The sequence below is a fragment of the Asterias rubens genome, chromosome 4, assembly GCF_902459465.1.
Source record: "Asterias rubens chromosome 4, eAstRub1.3, whole genome shotgun sequence".
Taxonomy (NCBI): Eukaryota; Metazoa; Echinodermata; class Asteroidea; order Forcipulatida; family Asteriidae; genus Asterias; species Asterias rubens.
Genome location: NC_047065.1, coordinates 16,565,433 through 16,578,730, shown reverse-complemented (window position 1 = coordinate 16,578,730; position 13,298 = coordinate 16,565,433). Strand labels below are relative to the sequence as shown.

Genomic DNA, 13,298 nt, shown 5'->3' with positions numbered 1-13,298 from the left:
GAAGTAAGAAAGAGTGAGCCCAAAGGAAGACTGGTACCCTGTCTTTATCCGCAAGGATGAATACTAATAATTATAATATCGAAGTTTTATATAGCGCACGTATCTACCAACAAGGTACTCAAGGCGCTGAGTATATACAACCTTTCAGAATCATAGGTTATTGCAGTGATGAATTATGAGACTCTATTATTCAGCACCTTATAAGGGTTTACAAGGTGCTACGGCGCATACAGCAGCCACAGCCAGGAACACCGGGGCTAACCCCTTCTCTTTTCGAAAAGTGCACTGGGTTCTTTTACATGCGTTACACAACACACATGCCCGCCGGCTTTACGTGCCATCCGAAGACTTGGTCTTGTTTTTCAAAACCAGTGATTTCATTGGATAATGTGCAGTAAAGTACGAATGAGCTGCCTAAATCATTGGCTGCGTTTGATTAGCTTCCCTGGGGATGGGTCGACCCCGGTCTGCCTCCGGTGCGTTCGTATAGCTTTGACGTCATTCCATCAGGGGCTCAAGGGTGCGAATTTTGTTTTTTCCAAACGACATTGCAATTTGTTTCTCTCTGCCGCTGTAATTGGCTCTTTCCGTCAGATTACGTCATCATGAAATTGGCCTGCTCTTTCACCAAATCTTTGCAATGTCCATGAGGGGGAAAAAATCGCAACCCGGGTCAGCCCCTAGTGCCCTGCTTGTGGAGTGGTCACTTGGAGGTGACCCGAGGTGCATGACGTCACCATGAGAGGGCGAGTGAGCACCGCGGGGTCGACCCAGGGAAGCTTATCGAACGCACCCTGTGTTTGCTGCATGAATCTAGGTGAAAGGTGCAAATGAACGGGGATTGACCTAAAGCTTGAGGCCACTCTCTGGCGTAATTCACGAGCCCTTAAGTGTGACGTCAGATGTTTAGGCCAGCCCAAAGGTCGCAACCCCATACTTAACTTTTTATATACAATTGAGCAGCTCTTGCACACTGATGGTGTACTTGGGTTCCCTACACAAGTATCACTACTAAGGAACCCTCTATGCGTTTTACTACAGCTGTGAACCATTACTGACTCTTCCTCTCTGTTTAAAGGCAGTGGACACTATTAGTAATTACTCAAAATAATTATTTGCAAAAAACTTTTTTTGGTAAAGAGTAATGGGGAGAGGTTGATAGTATAAAACATTGTGAGAAACGGCTCCCTCTGAAGTGACGTAGTTTTCGAGAAAAAAAGTAACTTTAAATGAATTTGATTTCGAGACCTCAAGTTTAGAATTTGAGGTCTTGAAATCAACCATATAAAAGCACACAACTTCGTGCGACAAGGGTGTTTGTTTACTTCATTCATATTTCGCAACTTCGATGACCATTTGAGCTCAAATTTTCACAGGTTTGTTCTTTTATAATAATATTTGAGTTTATATAGCGCTTTTTCACTCCCGAATGGGTGTCTCAAAGCGCTTCAAATTATTACCCCTGGTCACTGGGCCTTAATTCACTCCTTAAACCATCTCAGCTCCCTGGGGAGTATACAGCCTCGTGCAACAAATGCGCTACTCGGCTAAATCAATCACAAGAACCATCTCTGCCCTCACAGGTCCCCATTTACCCCTGGGTCGAGAGAAGCAATAATGGTTAAGTGTCTTGCTCAGGGACACAAGTGTCACGACCGGGATTCGAACCCACACACTGCTGAACAGAATCAGCAGAGCTTGAATTCGGTGCTCTTAACCGCATAGGCTTAGATACACTAAGTGAGAAGACTGGTCTTTGACAATTACCAATAGTGTCCACTGTCTTTAAACACAACAGACCAATGCATACTAAATCACGGCATCCACCCCCTCCTTCCGAAGAAAGTGAAAAAGACAAAATAAAATAAAAAACAGTTTGGAACTCACACATTATGTAGCTTCTCAAGATCAAGGTTAAAGTAATCTGTGTGTTTCGATTAAAGGCACTGGGCACTGATGGAAAGTACTCAAAAGAGTTGTAAGCATAAACAACTCACTTGGTAACAAGCAATGGGGAGCTGTTGATAGTAAGAAACAAAGTGAGAAACGGCTCCCTCTGAAGTAATGTTGTTTTTGAGAAAGATGTCATTTCTCACTAAAAATATTTGAATTGATTTCGAGACCTCTGCTGAGGAAATCTCGAACATCCTATAGGACCTAGGCCTACACAACGACAATGTCTTAACGTCAGGAATTATAAGTGAGAGGTGGTTGTGTTTATTAATTTTATCGTAAGTGGGAGACTTTCCAACGCTAGGTGGCAGCAGACTTATCGTCCCAGAAAGTCTCCTATTAATTACTTATTTCTGTTAGTAAACCGGAGTGTCATTCCTTTCTCTGGGAGAATCAGTCCATGTTTGCCAATATTCGGTGGGATCTGATGGTAGAGAAACAAAATGAACGTTAAAAAAACCTCAAGCTGGTATCAAACATTATTCTCACGGACATCAACTAGGTAGATAGGGCGCCCTCTGTATTAAGAGGTCAAACGAGAGTTGCTCATATCGACCCTTGTATCGACTGGTCCCCTGTCATTGCAGTAACGTGAGCTTTCCATATCTGTGTTTTGATTGGTCTGATGTGATATCGGTGCAGGTAACAAAGAGCCAAACGGAATATTTTTGAAGAGATTTTATGAAAATCACAATATTTCAAAATGACGCCAAAAATGACAAAGTATTACTTTTCTCGAGTTTTCCTATATCCAGTCAGTATATGGAAATCAAAGGTTGTGCTAGCTCGGAATCTTTATCAAAAGTGAAATGAAGACTATTACAAATGAAGTTTTACCTCTGTGTTTTGGCAGGTCTCTATGCGAAACTTCTGCAGGATACGGATCATGACTAAAGTGATCTCCAACGTGGCGAAACGATACCCGATACATTTCCTCGGGCCTGCTCCAAATGGTATCCATGACATGGGATGCATCTTCCCTCGCTTCTCGGGTACCCAACTGTAACACAAACGGGTATGAGATCTCAATATCAAAACTCACACAAGTTTTTTTCTAACAAAAACATCCAGGTTATTTAAGGCACTGGGATGAATTTCACAAAGAGTTCAAGGCAGTGGACACTATTGGTAATTACTCAAAGTGATTATTAGCATAAAGCCTTTACTTGGTAACGAGTAATGGGCAGAGGTTGATAGTATAAAACATTGTGAGAAACGGCTCCCTCTGAAGTAACGTAGTTTTCGAGGAAGAAGTAGTTTTCCACGAATTTTATTTCGATACCTCAGAATTAGATTTTGAGGTCACAACTTCATGTGACAAGGGTGTTTTTTCTTTCATAGTTATCTCGGAACTTCGACGACCATTGGAGCTCAAATTGCTGAGGTTTGTTATTTTATGCATATGCTGAGATACACCAAGTGAGAAGACTGGTCTTAGACAATAACCAATAGTGTCCAGTGTCTTTAAGACAAGTCTTATCTCGAGTATGGACGAGTTACTCGACCTAACTTAGGACTCGCCTTAAGTTTTTAATATTTCCTAGAAAAAATCCTACGTAATGACTAGTCCTAACTCTTTCCCACACATAATAATGTATAAAATAACAAGCCTGTGAAAATGTTGACTCAAAACCTGGTCGTTTAAGTTGCAAGAGAATAATGAAAGAATAACAAAAAAAACTGTTTTGCACATGTGCAAGTCGTTTAATATTTAAGTGAGAAATTACCTCTTTCGCTAAAACTTCAGAGGGAGCCGTTTCTCTCACAATACTATCAACAGCTCTCCAAGTAAAAATGTTTTGCTTTTTTGTTTAATTACCAACATATTGCCTTAGTAACTATAACTCACATTAATTTGTTTATTCATAATTGTTTTACAATTCACTATTTCATAGCCGCTTTGTACATCAAAGTGTTAAAGGAACACGTTGGCTTGGATCGGACGAGTTGGTCTATGAAAATCGTTTGAAACCGTTTGTTATGAAATGCATATGGTTAGAAAGATGTTTTAAAAGTAGAATATAATGATCCACACAAGTATCACTCAAAATTGCACTTTTTCATTTTACGTCGCGAACTAACACGGTCGGCCATTTATGGGAGTCAAATTTTTGACTCTCATAAATGGCCGGCCGTGTTTGTCGACAAGGTAAAACGAAAACCACGCAATTCCGAGGCATATTTGTGTAGACCATTGTATTCTACTTTTACATCTTTCTAACCATATCGATTTTATAACAAACGGTTACAAAACGCTTTTCAAAGACCAACTCGAACGATCCAAGGCAACATGTTCCTTTAAGTTAGAAATTCAAATCGAAGCAAGATTACTCCCTTTAATATTGGCGCGGTTTTGGGGTGTGCCTCTAGTCATCATTATAGGACTTTCTCCTACTTTGTGCTGTACACAGATACAACGAACCTGAAAGGCACCCATATGGCTATGCTATGCTCAGCCCAGGGGTAGACTCCTCTGAACAATACATACACTGACGCCATACCAGGGCCCAATTTTATAGATCTGCTTATAAGCATAAACAAGATGCTTAGCACAACAAGCTTTCCAGAATAAGGTTACCAGCCAAACTACCACGTCACATGTATACCATTGATTAGTATCCTGCTCATAATATGCTTAGCAGAGAGTTGTTAAGCAATTATTTTCTGCTTAAGCAGCCTCTATGAAGTTTGGCCGAAGAAAGGGTATTCCAATAATGTCTTACCGATCAGGGTCAAATTTGTAGGGTTCAGGCCAGGTCTCTGGATCGTGATGAACCACCCAAACTGGGACTTCGACCATCACACCTTTGGGTATTTGCACACCTTTGACGACGCAGTCAGACTGACAAATCCGGTCAAACCTGTTTTGATTGGAAAGTAATGTTGAACACACAAAAAATGAAGACAGCACCTTATAATTATTATATTTTGGTTTAAACTGTTGCAAAAATTAATGTCATGTGTTTATAATACTGTTTTGACTGGTTTGTGTGTAGCCTCCCAGACTACGCCGGAGACCAGTCTTGTCCACAAACCAGTCAATTGGAAGGGGGGGGCGCGCTTTAGCGAGTTACAACTGATCGCAGTACACTATCCAATATCGTTTAACGGGTATATATTTTTTTTATGTACTTTTTCCTAACAAAAAACACAAAGTCCACATATTGTCATTTAACTTACACAGTTTGAAGATTATGAGAGTAGAAAGCTTCCCTTGAAATTTTACTTACTGAGGTGCTATAGTTTTTGAGAAATGAGTAAAAGTAATAATTTTTGTCTCAGTTTTAGCATGTAAAAGCGTATTAACCAGTTATGCTATTATAAGTTTGGTATAATATCATAACTGGTTAAGGGGATTTTACATGCTAAAATCATTTTGGTCTCATGAGACCAAAATGATTTTGTGACTTGTTTTACTCATTTATCAAAAACTACACAACCTTAGTTAGTAATATTTGAAGGGAAGCTTTCCACTATCATTATCTTCAAACCCTGTAAATTTAATGTAAATCTGAAAAAGTACCCAAATCCTTTAATATCGTCTTGGGGCAAGACAACATCAAGATCAGCAGTAGATCGAGGTGGTTGGCGTAGGTCTGTAATGACCACCGCGGCACAATTTGTACCACCGGACTAAAGAGAGAGATAATCTTTGTATTGACAATATCTCCATCATTCAGACGCCAACAGTGTGCTGAGAGTGAAAGCAATCATTGTTAAACTTTAACCTTACCATTATGCTACTGTTTCTTGTGAACGTTTATAAGTTTTGTCCAACAGCGCCCTCTGTCGAGCCTTCTCCCTTACAACCTGTTTGCGGTGTTTAATGTTTTTTTGCATAATCTTGATTTTTGCTGCCCCAAAGGGAAGCAACATTCCAAACCAATCAGAAGCAATGGGGGTCAGCGGTCACAGCATACATTTCAAGTTAACCAATTTTAATATTCACGTGATTATAAAGAAAACATTAAAAACCGCAAACAAGTTGGAAAAGGCCCTCGTGGCTTCGCCACTCGCAAGCGTGGTCTCCCTTTCCATCCGGACGCCTGGGATCGCAGCTCTCCAAGCCACAAAGCTTCGCATTGACAAAATGCTATTTAACGTACGACACCGTTGTGGCAAGAGATTCCGTCCCCCATATTCCGAACTGTGTACAAACTAACGCCCTCTTCTGAAACATCCTCCTCAGTCAACGTTTTTAAGTGTCATTAAGTATGGGGGACAGAATCACCGGTGGACAGATTTCTCTGGGAAACCGGCTCTGGTCCAAGGCGGAATCTGAACAGGGGTCGCACAGACTGTGATTAAAGGCCGATAGAGTACCCACTGACACCAGAAGATGGAAAAGAACACACTGACAAACAGTATTATACTAAATAGGGGGCTTTGGAGCGCTATGTGGCAGCAGACATACTGGTAAGTCTGCTGCCACCTAGCGTTTCAAAGTCTCCTATTGTGATTTACGTACTCGATGGCCGGCGGATATACTCGCATTGACTCGTGTAACACCATATCCAAATAAGTCAGGTCAGAGACGTCTTGGTACGTTAGTTTTGTTCGGTCACCGATGACGTCATCAATCTCAGCTATCAGTCGCTCCTGTACCTCTGGGTTTGTGGCCAATAAATAGGCGGTGAAGCAAAGGGTTGTTGTCGTTGTTTCGTAGTTACCAAGGAAGAATACTATGGACTGAAATGGAATGTTCAACATATGCATTCGTTTTAAGGCATTGCGTTGAAAGGTATCAATTTGGGTTGCGGTAACACTAAGTCTGTGTCTACTTGCTAGGTATATTATGCTTATTTAAGAACTTGTCTTGTTTTATTTTCATATTTGCTGCGAATGAAGATACGAGTTTTGCCAAAATGTCTTCATACAAACTGACTAACTTAGTGTTTACGACCCCTCCTCCCCGAAACTAAACAAGAAATAAAAACAGTTGTATTCTTCATCGCCGGTGTAACGATAGCTACGTTTATTATACGATTAATTACCATGGCAACAACTTCATCGTCAGTGAGTTCCCGTTTCATATCGACAACGACCTTCTCTTCCTCGGGAGTATCTTCGTCTTGGAAGTTATGGGCTTTCATCATGAGCTGAAGAAAGTCCACGTACTCCTACACAAAGAAAACGGATTACAAGTAACTGTTAAAGGAACACGTTGCCTTGGATCGGTCAAGTTGGTCTTTGAAAAGGAGTTTGTAACCGTTTGTTATAAAATGCATATGGTTAGAAAGATGTTTAAAAAGTCGAATACAATGATCCACACACATTTGCCTCGAAATTGCTAGGTTTCCTTTTACTTTGCGAACTAACACGGTCGGCCATTTACGGGAGTCAAAAATTTTACTCCCATAATTGGCCGACCGTGTTTGTGGACGAGGTAAAAGGAAAACCACGCGATTTCGAGTGATACTTGTGTGGATCATTATATTATTCTTTAAAATATCTTTCTAATCATATGCATTTGATAACAAACGGTTACATACGCTTTTCAAAGACCAACTCGACCGATCCAAGGCAACGTGTTGCTTTAAGACAATATTAATACTAAACACTTAAAGGCAGTGGGCACTATTGGCAATCACATAATTGTAGCATAAAAACTTACGTTAAAAGACACTGGACATTATTGGTAATTGACAGAGACCAGTCTTCTCACTTGGTGTATCTCAACATATGCATAAAATAACAAACCTGTGAAAGTTTGAGCTCAATCGGTCGTCGTAGTTGCGAGATATTAATGAAAGGAAAAACACCCTGGTCACACGAAGTTGTGTGCTTTCAGATGCTTGATTTCGAGACCTCAAATTCTAAATCAGAGGTCTCGAAATCAAATTCGTGGAAAGTTACTTCTTTCTCAAAAACTGCATCACATCAGAGGGAGCCATTTCTCACAGTGTTTTATACTATCAACCTCTCCCTATTACTCGTTACCAAAGTGAGGTTTTATGCTTATAATTATTTTTTTAGTAGTTACCAATAGTGTCCACTGCCTTTAACGACCAATGGGGAGCTGTTGCATAGTATAAAACATTATGATAAATGGTTGTCTCGTAGTTTTCGAGAAAGAAGTAGTTTTCCTCTCAAATATTTGAATTTATTTCGAGACTTCACGCGTGAGGTCTCGAAATCAAGCTTCTGAAAGCACATTTTATTATCTCGCAACCTCGACGACCAATTTGAGTTCAAATTTTCACAGGTTTGATATATTATGCAAATATTGGGATACACCAAGTGAGAAGACTGGTCTTTTACAATTACCAAACATTTTCATAGGGTGCGTTCGTTTAGCTTCCCTGGGTCGACCCCGGTCTGCCCCGGTGCGATCGAATAGCTTTGACGTCATTCCAGGGGCTCACCCAGGTCAGCCCCCAGTGCCCTGCTTGTGGAGTGGTTCACTTGGGGGCTGGCCCCAGGTGCATGACGTCACTACGAAAGCGGTGAGTGATCGTTCGATTAGCTCTTGCCAGGTGCTCACCCGAGTGAGCACCGCGGGGTCGACCCAGGGAAGCTAAACGAACGCACCCATAGTTAAGTGTATTGCTAAGGGACACAAGTGTCGCGACTCCGATTCCACATTCTGCCGCACAAAAACGCCAGAGCTTGAGTTCGGTGCTCCTATCGGCCACGACACCCCATTCATGCACCAAAAATGGCACGTACTCAACCACATACGGTTGGATTCATTCTAAAAAAACTATAAAAGTTACAAAAATACATCACAAAATCTTCAAAATCTGTAATCTATACAAGTAATCTAAAGAAAGGCCAGTAACAAATATTACAAAGTATAGAAAAGGAGATAAACAGCAACATTCATAAAATTTTTGTGTATTTAATATCATTTACTCGTACCTTTCGGTTTGGGTCAGCTCTGCGTGTATTGATGATATCCTTGATCAAATCCCTGAAGAAGTTAAAAGCTGGTATTGGGTGAATAGAGAATCCAAACCACTTTAACACAGGCTCCATCCAAGAGAACATCACTGGAGGTAAAGATTTCAACAGGGATTTATTGTGAGCATTATGCCAGTGGCAAAACTCAGTGCCAAAAATGAGTTAAAGACAGTGGACACTATAGTCTTGGCCCAAGACTATGGTGCTTGATTCTGGATAGTGCACTACGCGCGGTTGAATCGCCAAATCGCGCCCGCCACGGTATGATTTAGTTAATTGGTCGGCTTGAAATCTAGACTACACTGGCAAGCTACTTGCCAGTGTAGTCTAGATTTCAAGCCGTCCAATTACTTGCCAGTGTAGTCTAGATTTCAAGCCGTCCAATTAACTAAATCATACCGTGGCGGGCGCGCTTTGGCGATTCAACCGCGCGTAGACTATCCAGAATCAAGCACCATAGTCTTGGGCCAAGACTATGGACACTATTGGTATTTACTCAAAATAATTATTAGCATAAAACCTTACTTTGACACGAGTAATGGGGAGCTTTTAACAGTAAAAAACATTGTGAGAAACGGCTCCGTCTGAAGTGATGTATAGTTTTCGAGAAAGAAGTAATTTTCCGCGAATTTGATTTCTGAGACCTCAGATTTAGAATTTGAGGTCTCGAAATCAAGCATCTAAAAGTACACAACTTCGTGCGACCATGGTGCGACAAGAGTGTTTTTTTCTTTCATTAAATATCTCGCAACTTCGACAACCGATTGAGCTCAAATTTTCACAGGTTTGTTATTTATGCATATGTTGAGATACACCAACTGTGAAGACTAGTCTTTGACAATTACCAATAGTGTACATGTCTTTAACTTCACATAGTATTCGTGCTGGTATCTACCACCGAACATTTTAACTCATCGTGGGAGGCTCGTAAGCACAAAAATAAGCTAGGCAAAACAAAATTATGCTAACCGGAATATGGTTACAAGTCAAAATACCATGTGACATGCAGTGATTCCTTAAAGGAACACGTTGCCTTGGATCGGTCGAGTTGGTCAATAAAAAGCGTTTGAAACCGTTTGTTATGAAATGCATATGGTTAGAAAGATGTTTTTAAAGTAGAATATAATGATCCACACTAGTATCACTCAAAGTTGCACGGTTTTCTTTCACGTCGCGAACGACCGTGTTATTGGACGAGGTAAAAAGAAATCCACGCGATTTCGAGGCATATTTGTGTAGATCACTGTATTCTACTTTTACAACATCTTTCTGACCAAATGCATTTTATAACAAACGGTTACAAAACGCTTTTCAAAGACCAACTCGACCGATCCAAGACAACGTGTTCCTTTAAAGGGTCTATGTACTTTTTTGTAGGAAAACAAACCACAATGTCTACAGATTTACATTAAACTTACACCGTCTGAAGATAATGATAGTAGAAAGTTTCCCGTAAAAAAATAGTTGCTGAGGCGCTGTAGTTTTTGATAAATGAGTATAACAACGTCATGAAAATAATTTTTGTCTCAATGATCATGAGACGAAAATTATTAGAGCATGTAAAAACCTATTTTCATGACATTATTTTACTCATTTCTCAAAAACTACAACACCTCAGCAACTAATATTTTTCAGGTAATAGGCTACACTTTTTACTATCACGTACTTCAAACAATGTAAGTTTAATGTAAATCTGTGGGCTGTGTGTTTAGTGTTACAAAAAGTACCCAAATCCTTTAAGCAGTATTTCCAGCTTAAGCAGCTCAATGAAATTGGGCCATTGTCTTTCAGGAATCTATTCGCCGGAAACTCTGTCCCCAGTGAGAAATGTACATGGGCTGAAGGAGAATCTTTCAAAAGAGGGCGCATATCAAAAGAAGTTTGTGCAAAAAATCACCACAGACCTTTTTGCAAATACCATTGCCCAAGCGCAGACTGTTGAATGAGGTGCATTGTGGGATAGATATGGATCAAATTTGGACACTAGCTAGACCACAATGCACCTTATTCCAAGCTTTACGCGCGCGCCCCAGTATTTGCAAAAAGGTCTATAAGAGGAGGAGGGGAGGGGGGCACCACAGAATATCCTGTCACACCGGTCTTTTAGCTTCTACCGGAACCAATGTACATTGGAACCCTTGCACAAGTAGCCTTTTGTCAAGGCCTTCATGGCTTGTAGATCCCAAGCGACTGACACATGAGGTCACGCACTCGAGCAGTTCCCGCTTGTTTGAGAGTCAATTCAAAAACATGTTTAAACTGCACATCGCCAGGCGTACTAACACTGAAAATTGGTAGGCAACACGTGGAATATTACACCTTTTTGTTTGGCAGCTGGTGCAGAGTTGTGTATTTAGACAGTTTTTATTAAATATAGAGGGAACCGTTTTTATTTGGGTGGTTGCAGGACACCATTTTTTTTTTTTTTTTTACTACTCTGAGCTGCTCTGAATGGTGGCGTGATTCGCATACGCGTTTGTGCACATCTCTTAAGGTGTTTACCAATATTTACCAACAGAGTATAACGCATGCATTAAAGGAACACGTTGCCTTGGATCGGTCGAGTTTGTCTCTGAAAAGCGTTTGTAACCGTCCGTTGCTATGAAATGCATGTGGTTGGAAAGATGTTTTTAGAGCAAAATACAATGATCTACACAAATATGCCTCGAAATTGCCTGGTTTTCCTTTTACTTCGTCGACTAACACGGACGGCCATTTATGGGAGTCAAATTTTTGGCTCCCATTAATGGCCGACCGTGTCAGTTCGCAAAGCAAAAGGAAAACCACGCAACCAACGTGTCCCTTTAACCCATATCCGCCGAGCTACGTCAAAATCCGTATCAGAAAAAAACCTACAAACGCCGACATACGGATTCACCCGTAAAAGACTATGCATTTGGGTTGTGCGTTGTGCAATTGGGCAACAAAAGAGAGAAGCAGACAAAGGTTTGACTGACAAGACTGACTGATATTAATACTGACATATAAGCATCCATGGTAGTTGGATTTCTTTGAATCCTTTGAAGAAAGAATTGGCGTTGTCAATAAATGTGGTATCGTCCTGATTCTGCGTATCAATCTTGGTTGCATAGCCGCACAAGGCACCAGACTCTATGGCGAATGAACCAAGCATCCTACGGGAGAAATCCACAAGATATTAAGGAAAAAACACAGAAACAATCAGATTGCAGTGTACTTTTGAGACGCTGGGTGGCAGCAGACTTCCAAGGAAAATCCATTGTTCTCGGTAATATGCGCAGGCTCAGCACTCACGTCAACAATGGGATTTTACCCGGTAAGTCTGCTGCCACCTGTCGTTCCAAAGTTTCACATTAAAGCATTTGGAAAAAAGATGTAAAGGGAGTGAAATTATGAGCCGTGTGAAAGCATGTTATGAGAAAACCATTATTTTTGCCACAATGTTAAAGGCAGTGGACACTATTGGTAGTTGTCAATGACTAGCCTTACAGTTGGTGTATCTAAACATATTCATAAAATAACAAACCTGTGAACATTTGAGCTCAATCGGTCATCGAAGTTGCGAGATAATAATGAAAGAAAAATAACCCTTGTCACACGAAGTTGTGTGCTTTTAGATGGTTGATTTCGAGACCTCAAGTTCTAAATCTGAGGTCTCGAAATCAAACTCGTGGACAATTACTTCTTTCTCAAAAACTATGGCATTTCAGAGGGAGCCGTTTCGCACAATGTTTACTACCATTAGTCTCTCCCCATTACTCGTCACCAAGAAAGTTTTTTTGCCAATAATTATTTTGAGTAATCACCAATAGTGCATGTCCACTGCCTTTAAAGGTGGACCATAGAGAATTTTGATATGAAGGAAAGCAAAAATAGTATGCACATTTAAAGGACCGGAACGCGCTCCTTATGTCAAAAGAAGTTTGAACGTTCACCAGTTTATAAAACTTCACTCGGTGTGGAGGACAAATATAATAAATATCAAAGCATGAATGACATAACTATAATTGAACGTGTGTTTATGTTTGTAAATATTACAAGTGGTATACACAACGCTTTCATATAACAAAGGTTTTACAAAACAGTATCACTGAGATAATGTAAACAAACATAAACAGTTCCCAAATCTAGTCGAGACTTACTTTGACATCTCCATTTCGCCTTTCCCCTCGTCGATGCGTTTCTGAACATTGGTAACAAACAGATGAGCACGGTCGTTGACCAATTCCGCCATCTTCAAATATTTAATAATAAAATAAACTTTAAGTTGATGGGATTTGAGGCATTGTGAGGTGTAAATATATATAATTGGTTTGCAGGAGTACCATGTGTGTGTCTACTTGCCAGAAATTTAGAACTCGCTCCGTGCTATTGAAGTTAATAATGATCCTCTATATCAACGTTTTACAAGTGTTACATTGAAAAGAGTAAAACAAATAAAGTGTTTCACCAATTATACAAAT

The 13,298-nt window shown here is 40.3% G+C and overlaps 1 protein-coding gene across 1 annotated transcript in view; it reads right to left on the bottom strand.

Moving 5' to 3' along the window:
* Window positions 1-2,055: 2,055 nt before the first annotated feature.
* LOC117288972 (cytochrome P450 3A24-like) overlaps window positions 2,056-13,298 on the bottom strand; it is a 35,470-nt gene continuing 24,227 nt past the window's right edge. The window contains exons 5-12 of the mRNA XM_033769851.1: window positions 12,978-13,069; window positions 11,839-11,990; window positions 8,815-8,945; window positions 6,948-7,073; window positions 6,422-6,642; window positions 4,677-4,814; window positions 2,791-2,953; window positions 2,056-2,377 (exon numbers count right to left, since the gene is read on the bottom strand). Of these exons, the coding sequence (XP_033625742.1) occupies window positions 2,297-2,377; window positions 2,791-2,953; window positions 4,677-4,814; window positions 6,422-6,642; window positions 6,948-7,073; window positions 8,815-8,945; window positions 11,839-11,990; window positions 12,978-13,069 (1,104 nt within the window). The 3' untranslated portion in view covers window positions 2,056-2,296. The remainder of the gene's footprint in view (window positions 2,378-2,790; window positions 2,954-4,676; window positions 4,815-6,421; window positions 6,643-6,947; window positions 7,074-8,814; window positions 8,946-11,838; window positions 11,991-12,977; window positions 13,070-13,298) is intronic.